General features: G+C 39.7%; 1 protein-coding gene across 12 annotated transcripts in view; it reads left to right on the forward strand.

The window, feature by feature from the left end:
- Positions 1-20,123, forward strand: part of FMNL2 (formin like 2) — a 281,040-nt gene that overhangs the window by 174,478 nt on the left and 86,439 nt on the right. For all 12 annotated transcript variants that reach the window (XM_074336414.2, XM_074336391.2, XM_074336408.2 and 9 more), the window contains exons 3-4: positions 9,205-9,285; positions 14,324-14,400. In XM_074336414.2, coding sequence (XP_074192515.1) covers positions 9,205-9,285; positions 14,324-14,400 — 158 coding nt within the window. The remainder of the gene's footprint in view (positions 1-9,204; positions 9,286-14,323; positions 14,401-20,123) is intronic.

The raw sequence follows: 20,123 nt of genomic DNA on the forward strand, positions 1-20,123 counted from the left end.
ACAGTCTCTTTGTAGACTGAGTAGAGAGAGGGATTTAGGCTTCAACGTAGGAAGTACAACGTAAAGCTTTAGTATACAGAGGACCTACTTGGCGAATTTGAGAAAATGTGGCTTCTTGAGTATTTGATCCATTGGGTCAGGAGAATTTTTGCAATTTAACAAGCATCCTTGAATTCCTTATGTGCAGGTCTTGGGTAGTGTATATTTTAGGAATGCCAATCTATAGGAAGGGAAAGCTTTGAATTTTGCGGGGGAGAGCAAAGGATATGAGGATTCATTACCTCAGATTTTTCAGTGTAATGTATGATGTGATAGGGGTACTAGACGTACCAGAATAATCACTTTGTAAACTATATAAATGTCTAATTACTGTTGTACACCTGCAACTAATATAATACGGTATGTGAACTGTAATTGAAAAATTGAAAAAAAAAATCTTACTTAGAAAAAGTTTTCCAGTATAAACATGACCTTCCATCACTTTTCAGTTCTTAGATCCTTAATAACAATAACGACTATACTTGCTGAACACCGCTATGTGTCAAACAGAGTTGTGGTTCAATCTGTTCTTAGGACCACATGCGATAACAAATTTAATTAGGATGACCTCTTTCCTTACAAATCCAACAATTTCAATTAAAACACTTCTTAAATTGGGAAGAATGAGGAACTACGAGCAGGATTAAAGAAACACAATTAATATTACATATTAGAGAATGAATTATAGGATGTTATGACTAGGAAAAACCTGTTGAACTAGAACAAACTTCTGCTAGTCTAAATAAAGGAAATTATTTGGAAAAGTCTCATCAAAAGTTATTTTCAGTCTGAGAGCTGTAATGGAACACTTGGAAAGTTGTCTTCTCCTCTCGGACTAGGAAAATGATTTCATATTCAGAGCTGAAGAATGCTTCAAGGCTCTCCAAGAAACCATGGCTGTGGAATGAATCTGACATGCTAATTTTTCAAGTCTAGCCTAGTGTAGAAATGGCCAACTTTTAAATTTGGGATTGAAGAAAGGAGACAGTTATATGGTATTAACCATATGTTCTTCTATTCAGAACTCCGTACGGACTCCCCATTGTCTGTCCTGTACACATTAGCCTGTTGTTTGACATATGCCATTGTCCTTTCCAAGTTACCATTTAGATCCTTTGTGCCATTACCTTTCACAAACTGCATTACCGAGACCCAGCTAAACCCCTTGAAGTTACTAGCACATGCCCCGTGCTTTTCTACCTTTGTTCCTGTGTTCCCCCATCTGGAAAACTCCTCTGTCTCCTGCCTCTCACTTCATCCCAGGATATCTATATGCTGCCTGTCCTTCAAAACTCAATTCAAAAGCTACTTTCTCCAGGGAGGTTTCTTTGATCATCTCAGTTGGAAAGAGCCTTACCTTTCTTTGAACTTCCAGGGGACCACATATGGTTCTTATCATATTCTACTTTGTATTACAGTGATGTCTGTTGTATCTCAGAGATGAGATTTAATGTTTTGGAATTGAATTTGTTTCATTTTGTGCTTTTTATGCAGCGTCTTGCATAATGTGTTCTGGATGAATGAAAGAATAAAATGACAAAAGACCTTTTTTTTTTCCCTTCTTGGTATTTTTCATGTTGGTGCCTAGAAACAGGAGACCTAAATGTGCTAGCAAGATTTAAGATGTTCAGAGGTAGGGACTTGTTAGGCAAAATGTTTCGTCCAACAATAAGCACAGGGACCCTTCTAAAAAGGGTCACAGCTAGCACGGTGCCTCTGGTAGTTGTTAGACAAAATTGGAATTCCATGTGAACTTACTTTCCTTGCTATCTGTTACTGTAAGTAGAGTCTTGATACTTTTTCCTCATTTTCGCTAAATTGTCCTCTTCTTTCATACATATGCTTTCTGTTGGTGGGACAGTCTGGCAGCCTCTCTGAAGTTTCAGAATTTGTTTTGGGTAGGGGGAGGCAGGGGACATGGGGATGGAATATGTGTTCCCTTGGGGACTTAGGTGCTGTTAATTTCTTGGGGAAAATCTATATCTGGATCTGTTTGTGTAAATTTTTTTCTATTTGTATAAATTGTTAGCCCTGTGAGGGCTGAGATGTTATGGCTTCCTGCTTAGGAACCCTAATCCTGGTCTTGGCAACCTCCCCCCCTACCCTCCACCAAACCCCATGCACTAGCTTTGGCCTCTGCTATATTGTACAAGAAAGGTACAAGGAAAAAAGAAGAAAAGATGGGATGGAGGGAGGGAGGGTAGAATAGAGGGTGGGAGCGAGGAAAGAAGAGTATATTGTACATTCTAACAAGAACCCCTTGGGAATTTAAGGCTGACTGTAGTAAGTAGACAAATATTTTAATATCAGCTCAGATATTTATGACCTCAGAACCCCAGTGATCTTAAATTATACTTTCTGATAAAATCAATTTACTACAATAAAATCTAAGCTATCAAGATATTTTTGTGCTTGCATTCTATCAAACAGAGATGAATACAAGACAACCAGTGGGTCTCTGGAATTTAATGTTAAAAAAAGTTTTCTGGATATTTCAATGCAATGTTTTTTTACCTCTTCGTTACTTATTACTCATAAGTCATTTTTGTCTACATACAATATTAATGCCCTTTTGTCTTTTCTTCTCCCTGTGTATTCATGTCAGCATTATCTATTTTAGGGGGCCAACCCTTTGAGGACAAAGATTATTCCTGTCAAGAGCATTTAGTACCAAGCTAAACCCTGCAAGTTAGTACTCAGTAATGGCAATGATGCTGGTTGTAATTATGGTTTTCATTTAGAAACTACAGTTTGCTTATTCAGCCTTGGGAAAGGAAGCCTAACTACTGTCAGCTTCTGGAGGAGAAATCATTCAAGTGTAGTGAGTGAGCTTATGGGCACAAAAGCAAAGCCTTTGAATTTTCACTATCCAAAGTGAATTATTACAGGATCAAAATAATAAAACATTAATAATGGCATGACGATGGTGACATCTAATTTCTCCCTAAGGGTGTTTAAGCAATTTGTGTAGCTCTGCTAATACCCTGCGGAAATAGAGCCAGTGACCCTGCAGCCATCCCAAACGGGGAGAGAAACTCAGCAGTGTGTCCCCACGAGCCGTCCATTTCCCAGAGACTTCCTTTATTTTCAGATGTATCCCTATAATCTCTTTCCTTAAACCTAAGAATATGAAGGTATAAGATAAATTTGAGTGAAATTCTGTTTGATTTTGGAGCTGCTTATCCAAATGTAATTTATAGAGCGGAAATGCTTATAACATGCTTGGTGTAGGTCCAGCTAGCACTGAATTAACCTCAATTAAGCAATTTTTCATGTAATTATACTCATGGATAGAGAGGATACAAAGGATTAGAAATGTTTTGTTAGGTGAGTGGAGTGTCCAATTCCAATCCTTCCATGGGGGGCGGGGGGAGGCCCCAATGAAACAGTTCAGCTGGTTAGAACGTAAGGCTGCCTGTGTGTGTCTAATATAGAAAAGGCCATGTTGCAGCATAGCCGATGAATTCCGTGTATTGTGACTTACCTCATTAATACACGACCGTCACAACCCCTTCGGTACGTTCCTTTCAGAGTGGCCTGGTTTTCCATTTTGGGTTGCAGTAGACTTGAACCGTAGTCATTAAGTGGAGTCCAATAAGTGCTTTGTCTTTTCCTTATCTGCAGGCCAGGCCTGCGTGCAGGCTGCCTAACCCTCGTGGTGGCTGGGGAGGGGAGGGGAGGCCAGCATAAGCCTGAGCCGATTGAGTTAATGAGAAATGTATAATAATGAAAGGCACTAGGCAGTTTCAGAGCCATTAGAGATACAACACAGGCTTATCAGCAGATGTTCTTTAGCTATGACATTAGTTTGGCTGACTTAGGTCTAGCGTAGGACCTACTGGCTATATGCTCTGGACAGATTGTTTACAATCTCTGCTTACTTTTAAACTTTAAAAACTTACCCTTAACTTATGAAAGAAGTGACTTGTATATGACATTTTCAAAAAACGTTTTTATTTATTTAAGTGTGTTTTTCCAGGACCCATCAGCTCCAAGTCAAGTAGTTTTTTCAATCTAGTTGTGGGGGGCACAGCTCACAGTGGCCCATGTGGGGATCGAACCAGCAACCTTGTTAAGAGCACTGCGCTCTGACCACCTGAGCTAACTGCCACCACCTGTGTGACATTTAGAGCAGTTTAATGCTTTGAACATTATTAAGGACTATGTGCCAAGTATTCTTCTACATACTGGGACTCAAAGAAGAGAAGAACATGTTTCCACCCTTTTAAGAACTTTTATCAGAAACAAGATGAGTACACTTATTACAGTGTGGTGAAAAGAACAAGGATCAGAGACTCAGAAAACCTGAATATGAATCCTTGATCTGTGCTGTGCGCATGTGCGTGCGTGTGAAGGCAAGTCATTTAATCTCTGAGTCTCAGTTCCTCCAGTTTTCTCCTCCATCTATAAAATGGAGTTAATATTGACTTGACACATTGGGAGACTTGAGTGAGCTAAGAATATGGTAAACTACAAAGTGTTATTAAAAGGTAAGTCAACCTTTGAGACAAAAGTGCTGCCCCAGATGAAAAAAAGTAATTGCGTTCCTGGGCTTGCATAAATGAAGTCACTTTTAGCAGTGAGAAAACATATTCTGAGTAGTACCAGAGAAATTGAACTCCAAACACTCTATTAAAGTAAATTATTTGCAAACAGCATGGAAGCTTAAGGAAGATTCTGATTCTGAGGTGTGTTCTCCCCTGGTTTTCCTCCCATGCTTCTCCCAGTGAAGTCTGTGGCCTACTGTGCCTGCATGTTAGGAAATGGCTTTGGGCTCTTTTTAGTGAGTGCTTTATAAACACCCCAGGACAATTGTTATTTCCAATCCAGAAACATTTCATGAAGAAAGTTTGATCACACAAAGAGATAAATGGCAAGAGGTGATGCTACATTGATTAGACATTTTGAAACAAATTGGTATTTAAAAACCCCCAAAATTTGAAAACATTTATCCGTAAAGATATATGTGCTCCGATGTTCATTGCAGCTTTATGTACAGTGGCCAAGACATGGAAACAACCAAAGTGTCTTTCAATAGATGAATGGATAAAGAAGATGTGGTATATATACACAATGGAATACTACTCTACTATAAGAAAAGATGAAATGGTGCCATTTGCGACAATATGGATGGATCTTGAGATTATTATACTAAGTGAAATAAGAGAAAAAGTCGAGAACCATATGATTTCACTGATATGTGGGATATAAAACTGTAAAACAACAAAGGAACGAGACAAAGAAACAAAAACTCATAGACACAGACAACAGTTTAGTGGTTACCAGAGAGTAAGGGGAGAGGTGGGTGGTTAATGAGGGAAAAGGGAGTCAAATATATGGTGATGGAAGGAGAACTGACTGGGTGGTGAACACACAATGTGATAGATAGATGATGTATTACAGAATTGTACACTTGAAATCTATGTAATTTTACTAACCATTGTCACCCCAATACATTGTAATTTAAAGAAAACCTTTACGATGGCTTATCAATCCACATTGACAAATCACCATGATTAAATAGTATTTTTATTCCTATGAATAATATTTCTATACAATGTAATTCAAGTGGATGGCTTAATTTAATTAGGCTACCCATATCAATGCTGAACAAGCAGGTAACTAACTGGTTATTGAAAATAGAATGTGGGAGATGAAGCAGATCTAGAACTGAGGGTAATGGAAAACTGCCCGCCAAAACAGTTTTGGGTGTCAATTAAAAAATCTAAAATTCTAATATTCAGATAAAAAATTATTCATTTAAATATGTCAATAATCCATCCAAAGTTCTTCAAAATAAAAATGTGTTTTGACAAGGTGCCGCCATTCTCCAATGTATTTCCCAAATGTTTCTAATTGCCCAAATGGCCATATTGAAGAGGCAGAAAGAAAAGGTTTGCTGAGCCAGACGCTGGATGTGTAACTCAATCAGTAGCTCCTTTTGAGATTAGAGAGATATCAAATTTTAGGAAAATGTTTAGGGCTTTGTATTCTTCTGCCATAGAACTTTTATTTGAATCCCTGGATGTAGGCTGAATATTCCGAGAAGTAGCTACAATGTAGATCACTATATTTTAAAGCATTAGGCTTCTTCATTTTCTGTTTCTTGGAAATACATTAGTAAGTTACTCAATTGAAAAATGTGCCCAAAACATAAATGCTAATAAGCACACTTGAAAAAGTATGAGTGTATTAAAGTTAGCCCTTGTCTCTCATTTTAGGGGAATAATTCTAAGGAAGTACCTACAGGATCAGTCAATATGTATATTTGAGAAAGCTTTTCTGGCTTACTCCAGTCTGAAGCAGGAAATGGAGAAAGCTGCATTTATTGACTGTCAAAAATGGGATTCACTGAGTGAATGCCAGTGTTACATGTGCTACTCAGATTTTGTTATTTTTAAAGGAATAAATATGGCTCTTACAATATGACGACATTGCCTAGAAGAATAAACATTAGAAATCTCTCAGCAACTGTCCACAGATTCAAATTTTAGGTCCTCAAGCAAATACTACATTAGGCAGAGCTAGAATTCCTTGAGGTCCATGTGTTAGGGACCTTATGTTTAGAGCTAATTGGTTGCCATAGGAGAAGGGAGCACAATTTTGCATTGTTGCTGGTCAAGGGATTTTTTTAAAAAAATCGGGTAATTGGCTTGTTTTATTAAAAATTGTAAGTTTTTTTTATATCCTAATATATCTCTGGCATCAGCTGTTGTTATATGCAAAGTGGAAATAATAACTGGTTTCTAGATAGCTTATCAGTTCACTTTCCAGATCAGAGCTTTTCGTGATTATTTTAGCCTTCAGCTGGTCTATTGCTAAAACCCCACAGCAGTTGGATTCTATCTGATCCCTCAGTGACGTGATAGTGATTTAAAAAGGGGGGGGGGGGGACTTTATACATAGGCACAGTGATGGCACTAGAGATGTTATTTGTGAATTGTTATTTGGAAATTGCTCTCAGGATAGAAAATTTGGGGGGAATAATTACAAACAGTATGCTGATCTTTTTTTTGTTGTTGTTGTTAAAACAGCTTTGTTGAGATACAGTTTATATACTATAAAATTCACCCTGATAATTTTTTTAAATAAGGGGGAAATATTGATTGGTGTCTAATTACAAGCTGCTTCTTTCTATTTTAAAGCATTAAACAATAATAAAATATATATACTTTCACTAATAAGATGATTCTTTTTGATAGTAATAAGATGATCTTTAGCATTTCTAAATCTGTAAGTGAGCAAGACTTGAGTGGACCAGGAAGAATGTTGTGGTTCCCTGTGGGAGAAATACAGTTTATATGGTATAAACAAATGCTTAAACATGCTGGCCAATGTCAGTCTTGTGAAATACTGAAAAATTCCATTATGGCGTAAGCGGGAATCAGATGGAAAAGAATTACTTGGAAAACGTCTTTTGGGTTGTAGGTAGAGGAGAACCTGATAAGAATTGTCCAGATTTCATGGTAAATCTTTGTTTTCCCTCTTAGGGCTATTAAATTTAAGTGCATGCGTGTGTGTGGTATGACGTATGTACAGAAAAGACTCTGAAACATAAGAACGGTGTAATAAGTAGCATAAAGCCAGCACCTGTGTAACTACTAGTTGGGTCAAGAAACAGAACATTGCCAGCCTCTCGGGATTACTCTGTACTCTCCTTCCTCCATCTCAGTCCTCCAACTATTATTTTTATGCTAATCATCTCTCTCTCTCTCTCTCTCTTTCTCTCTCTCTCTCTCTCTCTCTCTCTCTCTCTCTGTCTGTCTGTCTTTCTGTCTCTCTCTCCCCCTTTCTCCCCCCTGCCTCCCTCCCTCTCTCTCCCTCCTTTTCTCTCTCTGCCTCTACACACACAAAAATACACACACGCACACACAGTTGGAACTGAAGATAAATAGATGGGTTTATTTATTCCCCTCATGTGTTCATTCATTTCTTTCCTACGGAAGCTAAACATTCTCTCTATATATATTGTGTGTGTGTGTACATGCATGTATATTTTCTCAATATATAATCTCTCTAAACACACACACACACACACACACACACACACACACAAATACAAATAAATAAACCACCTAGGTATGTGTCCCTAACCATTAGTTTATTTTTGCCTGTTGTGTAAATCCAAAAAGTTGATGTTCTTTTTATCTCAAGATCAGCTTTATAAGATCCATCCATGTAGGAGTATGCGGTTCAGTTTGTTCATTTTCATTGTAAAATGAACATAATCGTATTGTATAAACATAATGGAAGCACTTATCCATTTGATAATGTGTGGGTATTTGGATTTTATCCAGTTTTTTACTACTGCTTTATTATGCTGCTTTGGATACGATGGTCTCTCAAACCTGATACACATGGGCATGAACTTCTCAAAGTGTGATTCCCTCCCTCTACAGCATCAGCATCAACTTGTGAGAAATGTGGGTTCTCTGGCCCTACCTCAGATCTACATTTAAATACCACCTTGAGATATATATTTTATGCTTATTTCAACGGTTGTGCTTTTGCTCAAACTATTTTTGGGTCTTCTAGTTTGGAAGTGCTTTAGGAACCCATTAATGATCACACACATACGTGTGTATACGCACAAATATACACACACACACACAAACACACACACATACTCCAGTCTCTAAGCAATAGACTCATTATTCATTTTTGAAACAAATCAGTTTTATCCAGTTTAAGTCAAATGTTTGGTATTTTCAAAGATAAAATAAATACTCAAAACAAAAAAGATTTGCCAACATTGAAGATATTCAAAAGAATATGTAACAGATTGAAGACCTGCTAAAAAAGAACCTGATTACAGGTTGGGCAAAGTATTATTCCTAGAATGAGAGCTGCAGAGCCCTACAGAAAAAGAGATATAGACTACAGTAGGGCAGACATGGATTTGAATCCATTGGTAACACTGAGAGCTGTGTCATCTTAGGGAAGTACTGAATTTCTCCGAGCTCCCGTTTCCTCCTGTGGAAAGAAAGGATAAGAACACCTACTATGAAGATTCAGAACCATTAGTACATCACGATTTGCAGGGCCACGTTCAGACTGTGGGTGCGTTTCAGCCTTAGATCAACAGTATTACTCAGTTTGAACATGGCTGACTGTCATGCCTTCATACCTGTCATACTTTTTACTGTACTTATGTGCTTCCTGCAGGAACGATTCCAGGTGAAGAATCCTCCCCATACGTACATTCAAAAACTCAAAGGCTATCTGGATCCAGCTGTAACCAGGAAGGTAAGATGGATTGATTTCCACTCTTTGTTGTCTCTTCCCCTTAGCAAGCAGAATCCTCTGCTCTGGGGTCAGGGGGTAGCAATGGGGGTCCGGGAGAACCTTCCTTCGTCTGCATTATAGCCTCTGCCAGAGCCTCCAGGAAAACAACTTTTGGAGACGGACATGAGAAGACAAAGAAAAAAGCCATCCTTTTGGTGTAAGGAAGCATTGAAAAGTACATCCCTGAGATGGGAGTCACGTACTTCTGATGGCTATTGAGTCACTGCCATTTCCAATTACACAGGGCAGTGAGTCCAGTGCAGAGGTGTTCAGGCCCCTAGAAAAGCAGGCCTAGCAAAGGGAAGACTTGTCTTTCATGTCTTGGTGCATTTCCAGAGACCTTGAAAAATCACTGGGGCTTTGTCATCCCAGCTGTGCTCTCACATCCTGTGTTGATGCTTTTAGCAGCTTCCACTGCCCCAACCCTGCCCCTGGCCCCAAGAAGGTAAGGAGAGAATAGCTGATTCCATTCTCAACTGACTCTCCTTTTACAAACAAGCCCTGCTTTGTGCAGCCACACAATTGGTTCACACTGATGCCTCATGGTAAAGTATGCAGCCTGGCACAGCCCTGCGAGGCTGGGGCAGTCCTGGGATGTCTCAGGACAGAACTGTCCTTGCTCAAGATGGGTAAAGGGGGTCTTCACCAGATAGCGTTTGTTTTCGGTTGACCTTCCACAACTCCTGCTTTCAAGGCTGCAGCAAAAATATCATGAGCTGAATTCCATCTGCTGTTTTCACATGTGATTCATGAGAGAAGAAAGGCACACTTTTCTTAGTTAGCCCCTGTTTCCAGGGCTCTTATATTAAAAAATATATATATATATTCTCCTTTTTCTTCATCTTCTACTTCCACTCTAATCTTCCCCCTACCCCCACCCCCACCCTTCACCAAAAAAAAAAAAAGAAAAGAAAAGTCAAGCAAAAGAGAACAGCTGTTATTGCCTTTTGGAAGTTCCCTGGCTCTTTGTCCCATGGTTAACATGCAGGCAAGCGGAAGGAAAATCTGGGCATGATGATGAAAATGGACTGTAGACTTTTGCTTTTGCTGTCGGCTAGACGCCATATGTGGCTTGGATGACACAGCCTCGTCTTCTAAGAATGTACCTGTCAGAGTAGCATACTATTTCCCCTCCTCACAAATATGGCACACGTTTCTTTTTTTGAAAAAGCTGTCAGGCCCTCTAAATGAGACAGCTGCTTAATTCTTGTTCATTTCTTTTTGGTTTGTTTCCTCCGCCAAAGATGTAGCAGCCTCAATTTCATCAGATTAGAGAGGGCTAAACGAAGGCACATCCCTACACACAAAACACAACCAAAATACCCCAGGTGGTTTTCTGGGCTGTTTCTTTGCACAGGGGCAGCAAGATTCTGTTTTGGAAATGTTTTCAGAAATCCTCAGATTTACAAACCTTCAAGGCTGGATGGCTCAGACCCCAGCATTCAGCACCCTCACCCTGAGCTGAGCATGGCAGAAACGCCGATGTGTGTACACAAGACAGAGCGCTCCCCTCCCAGAATATGTTCCACCCCCAAACAATTTCCCCAACATTTGTCAGATTCTGAAAGGAAAGGAGAACAATGTGAACTCCTAGAGAGCACTTCTTAGACTCCAGTCCCCAACCCCCTAGAGAGGAAGATACTTGGAGGGGAGAGGTGGGTTCCTCCAATCACAGGCCCAGTTCTCCTTCAGAACAATTACTCCTGGGTTAAGGCAAAGAATATAAACCAAAAAAACAAAAGAAGGCTGTTCAGAAAGTGTTTTTACTCCCCTGCAAATAACTTAATAAAGAGGCCCGATACAAAAGATGTCTGTTTGGGCTAACCTTCATTCCTGAAATCTCTGCCTGGGACCGTATGTGTTCACCTGACTGGCCTTGTCTGTGCCTCATCTTTCACCATCACTCATTTGGCTCAGACAAAAATAAAATGGATGTTGGATCCACCGTCCCTGCTTTAGTATGATTTCTGTCAGAGCTGGCAGTAGGAACTGCTCTGTTCCACTCAACGTAATTGTCATGCTTAAAGCCTAGGGGAGAAAAAAGAGATTTTGTTTGGAGTAAGGCATGGCTTACAGTTAAGATTCTCAGCTGTATTACGGGGGCGGGGTGGGAGGGTGGGAAGAGAAGATTTCAACTCAGGCCTTTCAATGTTAGCCAGACAATCTGGGCCGAGCAGTCTTCCCTTAACTGCATCTGGAGTCCTCCACTACTTCATTCATTACTCTTTTGTGCATATTGAATGCAAGATACCTAATTTGCTGTCTTCTAAAAAAAAAAAAATGCCTTAAGCATAGTCTCCTTTTCTTCTAAATAGTTTTAAATCCTCCAGGGCAGGGAAGGAAGAGCCTAAATTAGATAAGTCTGTAACCAGAACTCTGCAAATCAGCCTCCTCATTGAATACCAGGGAGTTCTTCCGTCTGTGCCTTGAGGGGGTGGGAGGGATGGCTCATGTCTGGCATGGAAGAAGGCTTCAGATCTGAAGAAAGGAGTCTGGTCCTCTGTGGTGCTGCAGTCGTGAAATGAAACCTATTGTGGGGGTCTCCGGGGCTCAGCTGCCTCCCTGGGCTGTCCCTGGGCCCTTCTCTTATGGAGAGACTGCTAATGGATGTACCCAGCTCCTTGTCACTGCGCCCCACAGACACACAGCGTCTCTCTTAAAGCATTCTGGATGCATTGTAGAACTGCAGAGTGTTAGCACTCATTGTTTATGTGTTAGAGCAGGCGGGGCCAAGGCTTCTCCCTAGCCCAGAGACCAGCTGAAAATCGATCGCTTCCTGAGAGAGTGGAATATGGGCATGACATCAGTTTAGTTTTACCTCAGATATCATGCAGTTGCCAAAGTGTAGTGCCTACCATAGTAAATGCCCAATAGACGTTATCTGCTGTTGTTTTTGTTTCCATTAGCTCATAGAGTGTTGGTGGCGTTTTGTTTTGATATATGCCTCTTAGCCCTTCAACAGGTCCTCTTTTATATTCGGTTATGTCCTCAGTGCTTCGCTGGGTGCCCATGTGGCTGACAGTGTCTGGAAGGGATGACCTTGTCCTGAGGAAACGTATGACAGAGTCAGGGGACCAGCACAGGCCTCGGAGAACAAGTCAGAACTGGGCATGATGCACAGCCATGAACACTGCGTTGTTTTCTAAAGGTCATACGTGCAGACAGCCCGAGATTTGTGACTCTGACATGGGAATGGCCCCTCCAGAGCAGCCAGCACACCTGGAAATGGGCTTCTGAGCTGCGTGGCCATGTCCCTACCTCATCAGCAGAACCTCGTTGCTGGAAAGCTCTGCAGGAAGTGCTGGGCTTACATGTCCCTCTAATAGTAGAGGACTCTGCCATTTCTTAGGTCTTTCTTGACAAAAAGGGGAGTGCCCTTCTTTTGTCATTGCATTGGAGATGCTTTTATGTTGTAGACCTCACTGTACCTACATTCTACAACCCTGAGAGTCTCTGGGGTGCTTTAGGAATGGCAGCCAGGGGAAGCGGTGAGACTGTTTGCTTCTGCGGGGCCCGGTGAGAAGCAGTCAGGCGAGAAGCAAAGGTCCTTCACAAGGGGAGAAGAGGGTAACAGGAACCCACCCATGCTGGGCAGGGTTCCAGGTCGTCACCCGGGCACCAGGTCCCACCGGTGGCTGGCTTGGCTCTCCCTACCCCACATCCTGGAATCCTGTCTAGACTGTCTCCTTTCCTTCCTTTCTTTGCATGCCTTTGTCTTTTAGCTGGACGACCCTGTGTACACTGCAATTGTGGCAGCAGAGAAGGGTCCTTAATATCCTGAGCTAGAATTCTCAAAGCCTTTTCCTGAAAGCAGTGTAACATGAAGATGGCTTGAATCTATAGCACAGAGAGCACAGAACTCCTCTTAGAAGGCATTGCCCATCGACGGTCCTTCTTCCAGACTGACTGCAAATAAATGTTTTTGTAGGAAATTGTGTTCCACAGAACGGATGTGTAGTGCAACCTAACGATTCTTTGGAGATTATTTAGAGAGAAACAGAGAGATTCAGATTCTGTCAGATCCATTGAAGAAGAAAGACCTGAGGGAGTTCTGGGAGTTCTGGAAGGATCTGTGGGATTTGACAGGCAGGGAATGAAGAGGACTTTCCAAAAGTAGAAGACAGGTGCTCTAGAGGAGAGACCTTCTGAGTGAGGGCTCATGGGCAGAGGTAACTGGGAATGTTCAGCTTTGGAAAATGTTAGGTCTTACAGAAAAGAATTAACATAGCAGGCCTGAGACTGTCACCTTAGAAAGGCCTGCTTGCAAGGTTGGCTCTCCATTGCCAACTGGGAACTTGGATTTCAGGAGAGTTCCCATCATTTCCTGATAAGAACGATTCATGGTCCTGAAAAACTATTTATGCCAACAATATGGTTTGTGTTGAATGCCTATTTTACTTTTGGGAGTCTGGACTTTTGGTATATGCTAGGTAGGCACAGATTGCCTAAGTGAGCAGCCCCCAATAAAAACCCTGGGCCCTGAGTCTCTAATGAGCTTTCCTGGTAGACAGCGTTTCATGAATATTGTTATTTGTGACTCCTCTGGGAGAAGACTCTTAGAAGCTTGTACCTGATTTCCTCCAGACTGCACCCCACGTACCATTCCGCTTTGCTGATTGCGCCTTGTATTTTCCTGCTATACTAAATCCTAGCCATAAGTACAATGACACACTGAGTCCTGTGAGTCCTACTGAAACTGGGGTAGTCTTAGCGACCCCATCACATAGGTATATTGGTGAATATTGTTGCATTGTGGAGTAGGGAAAAATAATCCACTTACTCAAAGACAGTACATGAAATAAGTAATCTTTCCCAGTCTTTTCACATAAGCTGATTTTCATTATGAGACAAATGTGTGGGCTTTGCCAAAAGAAATGTGAGAGTAGCTCACTTTAGAAGCAGAGATATTTTCATATTGTGTTAAACTTATTACAAGTAAGCTTCAGTTATAGCAGTTGCTAAAATATGTTTTGTGAGAATGTGTGTTCTTGGATTATAGAAATTCAGACGGCGTGTTCAAGAATCCACACAAGTGCTAAGAGAACTGGAAATTTCTTTAAGAACCAACCATATTGGGTAAGTGTGCCCATTTAACATTTAAGCTCTAAGGCTTTTAGACACTTGACCAAGTGACTAAATTATATCCAAAGAGATAAGCGTCCTTACTGTTCATTGTAAGTTAGGAGACTGAGGTTTAGATGGGTGGAACTTGTGTTATACTCGAAATACTCAAGAATCAGTAGAAGCAAGACAGACAAACCTTGATTTGGGATATTTATAACCATTCTAAAATTTATTTCTCAGATGCAGTGGTAAGTGCTTGGTCTCTTGGCTGCATAATAATTCATGGCAAATCAGGAATCCCCAACAAGTAATGGAGATAGGTGGAGATCCTGGGGGAATCTCTAAGCCTTCATTGGAGTTCTCCGAGCTGTTGAAGCTGCTCCATTCTCCTTTCCTCAATTCCCTGGACTTTCTGGCCAGGAGAGGATAAAGCTGGAGTAATGTTACCTAGCACACCTCATTGCACTTGGATACTTGGTTCTGAGTCATTCTTCCTACATCCCCAAATTTCAGGATTATTAAATGTAAATGCACTCTGGAAAATAAAGGTTGGGGAGTCTCTGTGCTAAACATTTGTAAGAGTTTTTCATGCAACAGTATGGTGGTTTTGCCTCAAACAAGTACAGCTTCATGACTTTCTCCCTTACTCGTAGGATATCATAATTGTACAGTCCCTTAAGATGGTTTATCTCCAAGATAGAATGATATATCAGGTATCCTATTTTGTAGCCTTAGTTCTTCCTAAACTTTGTGTTTAACATCCAGCAAGTTATTTAACCCACTTGATTTTGACTCTTTGAGTTTTATAATGAGAAGACTATAGACTTTAGATCTTTTAGAGTTTTCCTCTGTTGCCTTCTTTGTAGGTCTATTGGAAATGAAGTTTTACATGTGTATTATTTTATAGTTTTACAGAGTATGTTGTAAAATAAATATATAAATAACAATTTACATCTACTGCCGGGTATGTTTTTTTAATAAGCCATTCAAATGGTTAATTTTCAGTTATGTCAGAATAAGCTTTTCTGAATTGCAGGAATGCAAGGTTGATAGGTGATGGAGCTGAGGTGAGAATGTTCACTTCCTAAAGGATGACTTGGCATGTTTGTCATCTTGAGAATAAAGTATTTGAAAAATGAACTGATTCTAATCTAAAGTTGAAAATCGCCTTTGTCCCAGAAAATGGGCTCTAGAACTAGTGGATCATAAAGTCATGATTTAGAACTGGAAGAGAAATGAAGGATTATCTAGTCCCTCATTTTACAGATTCAAAGAAGTAAGGACCAGAGAAGGTGAGTGAATCTCACAAGGCCTACAGCTGTAGAGCCAGGTGCTTTGGTTCAAAATGCTGTGTTCTGTTTCTTCTGTAGCCTAGTCTGGCAGCTCTTTGCCTGGAGGGAAATAAGATAATCAGGGCTCTGGGATCAAAGCAGTGTGGCTTGTCTATTGGGGGTGAAAGTGGTGGTGATTTAATACAGTTGGGCATCCAATCTTAGGAAATTTACATACTTTCCAATATTTGTGGGTCAGGAGCTAGATTCCGTTTGGAAAGGTCCAACCCCATACTGTTGGCATCGCTTCTTGACTGAAAGTGATGGAATGAGCTGTAGCCAGGATTTCTACAAATTGTCCAAAAGCATTTCTTCAAACATTGCTGGAATAATGTGAAATTGACCATCAAATACCAAAGCAAGATGATCATTTTCAATACAAAGCTGGCTGACTAGTAGAGTCCTGGTTGGGTTGAAGCCAGTGCAAGTCTGCAAGCAATTGGAGTGGTTTGTTGTTTAGGTTACTATAGGCATGTTGAAAGATTCCTGCGTTCCTTTCATCTTCTCCAGCTGAAGTTTTCCCTTGTCTACCACCTATGTGGGACACTCGGAAAGCTTTGGCTTTAGCAGCAGAGATGTTCACAGAGGTGCGTTGTCTGGTTGTGTGCAACCAGTTACCAGCCCAATCTTATGTGGAACGAAGCCACACACCAGGGTTTTGACCTATCTCGCCTGTCCTGAAAAAACAACCTGAGCTGGACTCTTCATTATAGAAACTAAGTGACTTAACCTCATTTGATTGGGAAATTTTCGGAAAAGTTACTCAATAATGTGAAAATGATCACTACAATGAAGAATTCTTGGAATGCAAGGTGCTATGTAAGGGAGCCAAAGATTTGAAATACCACAAAAGAAAGGGAATTGGGTGCACGTTTGCCTTATGGAAAGAGAGATCTTGGTTCAGATTTTGCTGTGGCCCCTTACTTGTTATTTGACTTTAGGTAAGTTACGTAAGCTCTTTGTACTTACGACATGACTTAACTTCTCATCTGTAAAATGAGGATAATAATATTTACTCCATAGGAATGTTGTAAGGATTCAATGAGGTAACTTATAAAAGATCTAATATAGAGTTTAATACATAGTAATTACTCAATATATGATAACTGTTGTTTGTTGTTACACTTCTTGAAAATCATATTATATCTAATAATAATTCAATAATATTATGGAATATATCCCTAAGGAATTGCATGTAGAAAATGTTGCTTCCTCTGTCTAAAATGATCCTGACACCTAGGAGATTGTGATTCCCAGAAATTAAAAGGAAGAATTATATTTAAAATCTACTTGCCTTAAAAAAATTATTCTTGGCACATGCTTGCATTTCAAGGTTAAAGTCTGGGGCTTCGCTGAGATAACATTCCAAGCTATGGATTTGTTGTGCAAAAGATTTCTTCTGAGTTTTGATATAAGACCTAAAACCTCTATAGAAGGAGCAATCTTCTGAGAAAGAAAATTAATTTTCTTTCAGCCAAATTGAAATAAGAATTGGGCTAGAAATAATCTCATTCACTTAATCTTAGGAACTGTAATAATAGAGAAGAATTGGATTATGGTTGATCCAAAGTGCTTGCAATGACTTGAAATACCCTTGAAAGGAGCCAAGTCATGTTAGAACACGTTGGTTGTGCAGTGAGAGTCGGACACATCATGCTCTTTTGGATGTCAGGGTGATAAGATTCAAATGGTGGCAATGGTGGGGTGCTGGATAGATTTAAGATTTAAGGGCTTTATTCCAAGGAACTGAGGTGTAGGCTATCTCTCCTTGCAGGTAATTTATTTTAGTAAAACTCCCTATTATGATAGAAAATTAATTTTCACCCTGAGTACAAGGTCATAGAAATTCCAAAAGATGCTCATTATACTTGATCTCTTTGGGAGAGTTGAGAGAAAGAATGGGCATGAGTCTGTAGGAGGAATGTGCTGGTTGGCAGGGAGAGAAGGTTTGTGGAAAGGGGAAGGAACCGAGGAACTATTACTCCGACATTTTTCCCTCCTGGACTCCCTGCTGCTTTGTGAATCAGTGCAGCGGGGTCAGGCTAGAAGAGGCAAGAGAGAAGCATAATGTAGGCTGGTTTTAAGAGGTATAAAACATGTATGTGGTATATGTGCATCAAGCTACCCTATGATTAATTCATTCTTCAGTGATGCTTTATGGAAATTCTTAAGATCATAATCATTTTGTCATTTTCTTATGCACTGTGTTAGGCATGTTAAATGTGTGGTTTGATTTATTTCTTACAAAATCTTTTTATTTTTGACTTTACCTTTGAACCTCCATTTTACAGATGATAAAACTGAGCCAGCTATTAATTATCTTGCTCAAGTCCATACGATGTAGAGGCATTGAGATGTGAACCTAGATACATCCGAATCTAAAGCCTGTTATAAAACTAGCAGTTCTCAAATTTTTAAATTTTAGGACTCCATTACTCTCTTAAATTATTTTGAGCCTAAATAAGCCTTTATATTTGTGGGTTTTATTCATTAATCTTTACCATATTGGAAATTTAAATGCATGCATTTTAAATATGCTTATTTAATAAAATTTAATATTTAGTAATAAGTATTTAATAAGTATAAATCTATAAATACAAAATAATAACAGCATAAATAACACATTATATAAAAATAACAATTTTCCAAAGCAAAAAAAAAATAGTGATAAGAGTGGCATTGATTTACATGTTTACAAATTCCTTTAGTGTCTCATTAATAGGAGGCAGCTGGATTCTCAGATTTTTGCATTCAATTTGTTGTGACACGGTATTTTGGTTGATGTATATGCAGAAAACCTGGCCTTACGCAGATACACACTTGGTAAAAGGCGGAGTTTTTTAAAATAACCTTTTCAGATAATTGTGGATATTCTTCTTTGATAGTACATCAAAGTTCAAGAAGTGGCAATTTCTTAAAGGTAGCTGCAATATGAAATCTGAAATCGTATCAATGAGCTTTGGTACTCTGTTATACTAAAATCCATTTTACTGTCTTGCACTTGAATGAGTCTTTTTGCCCATTCATAATTTTGTAACGACATGAATTGGTCACTTGGAAAATATTGTTTTACTGATTTATTTTGATTTTTCAAACATCGACACATTTTACTCTGTATTATAACAACAACCACATTTGTTCATACTCACCATTTTCATCAGAATATACTTTTAAGTATTGGGAAGCTGTCAAGCTCATGGTATTGAATACAGGAGTTTCAAAATTCAAATTCGTTTTGTTCGAAAGCTCAAATTTTATCATCGACAACAAATACCATCAGTTGTTTTCCTCAGAAGGACAGGCTCACTTTATTCACCTTTGAGAAAATATCTGCCAAATACCCAAGAGAGAATAAACATAGTTTGTCAGTCATTTTACGTTCCATGTAAAAAATGGGTAGTTCAGTTTGCAACTCAAACAATTGCTCAAGTGCTTCTCCTTAAGACAGCTGTGGTGCTTGGGTCAGCAGAAGTGCTTTATGTGGGTTTCCCATTTTGTCATATAGAAAATTCAAAAGATGTACACTCAAGGAGGAGGCTTTAATAAAATCAGTAATTTTTATTGCTTTACTAAGGACAGTTTTAAATGAAGCTGACTTTTTCATTTTCCCTCCCAAGTGCATGGGGTGAAGAATACAATAAATAGCTGTATTCTTTGGTGGCAGCAGTTTTATTCCCCAATCTTTGTACCATCTGGGCAAATATCAGCACAATGACAAAACAAGTATGTTCTTAATATTTTTATTAAAATAGTTTTAACTTCACAAACCCCTGAGAGGGCCTCAGGGACCCCTAGTGGTGCGTGGGCTACACATTGAGAACTGATTTCTGATGCTGTCTCATCGCGTTGGTAGCCGATGGGCAATCTGGGTGATGCTTATCTTCTTTCTCTTGCGTCTCATGATTTTTTTCATGATTTCTTTTCAGCCACTGCGGTTCCCACTGTGTCTGTAGCAGTTCTCTAAAGGAGACCAACAAAGAGAATTCACTATTTGTCCCTTTATCTTGTATGCCTAGATGGTACCTCTCAGAGGGAGGATGTGTTACACTCTAGTTGGCTTTTTAGGAACTGAGCAGCTTGCTCCTGCCTTTCACTAGATGAGAGCAATGAGGTTTCGAGATTTGGGGGCAGAGAGAAGACAGCCGCAATTGGAAACAAACCTTTGACCTGTCTACAATAAAACAGTGACTACTGGCATCTGTACTTAGATCCCTTCCTTGAATAAGGTTTTTTCCAGAGCTATTTTTCATGGCCACCATCTCTTCCGGCTCCTGAGCTGCTGATTTGGAATTTGCCTAATTCAAATTTACAACATATGGTAATTACAGTGAGTCTGTGAGGTACTTAGTAAGTGATGCATACTGTCAGAATCAGAAATAATTCTACTTTCCCAAACCTGTAATT

This window comes from Rhinolophus sinicus, chromosome 17 (assembly GCF_057876585.1).
Source record: "Rhinolophus sinicus isolate RSI-liver-muscle chromosome 17, RSI-T2T, whole genome shotgun sequence".
NCBI lineage: Eukaryota > Metazoa > Chordata > Mammalia > Chiroptera > Rhinolophidae > Rhinolophus > Rhinolophus sinicus.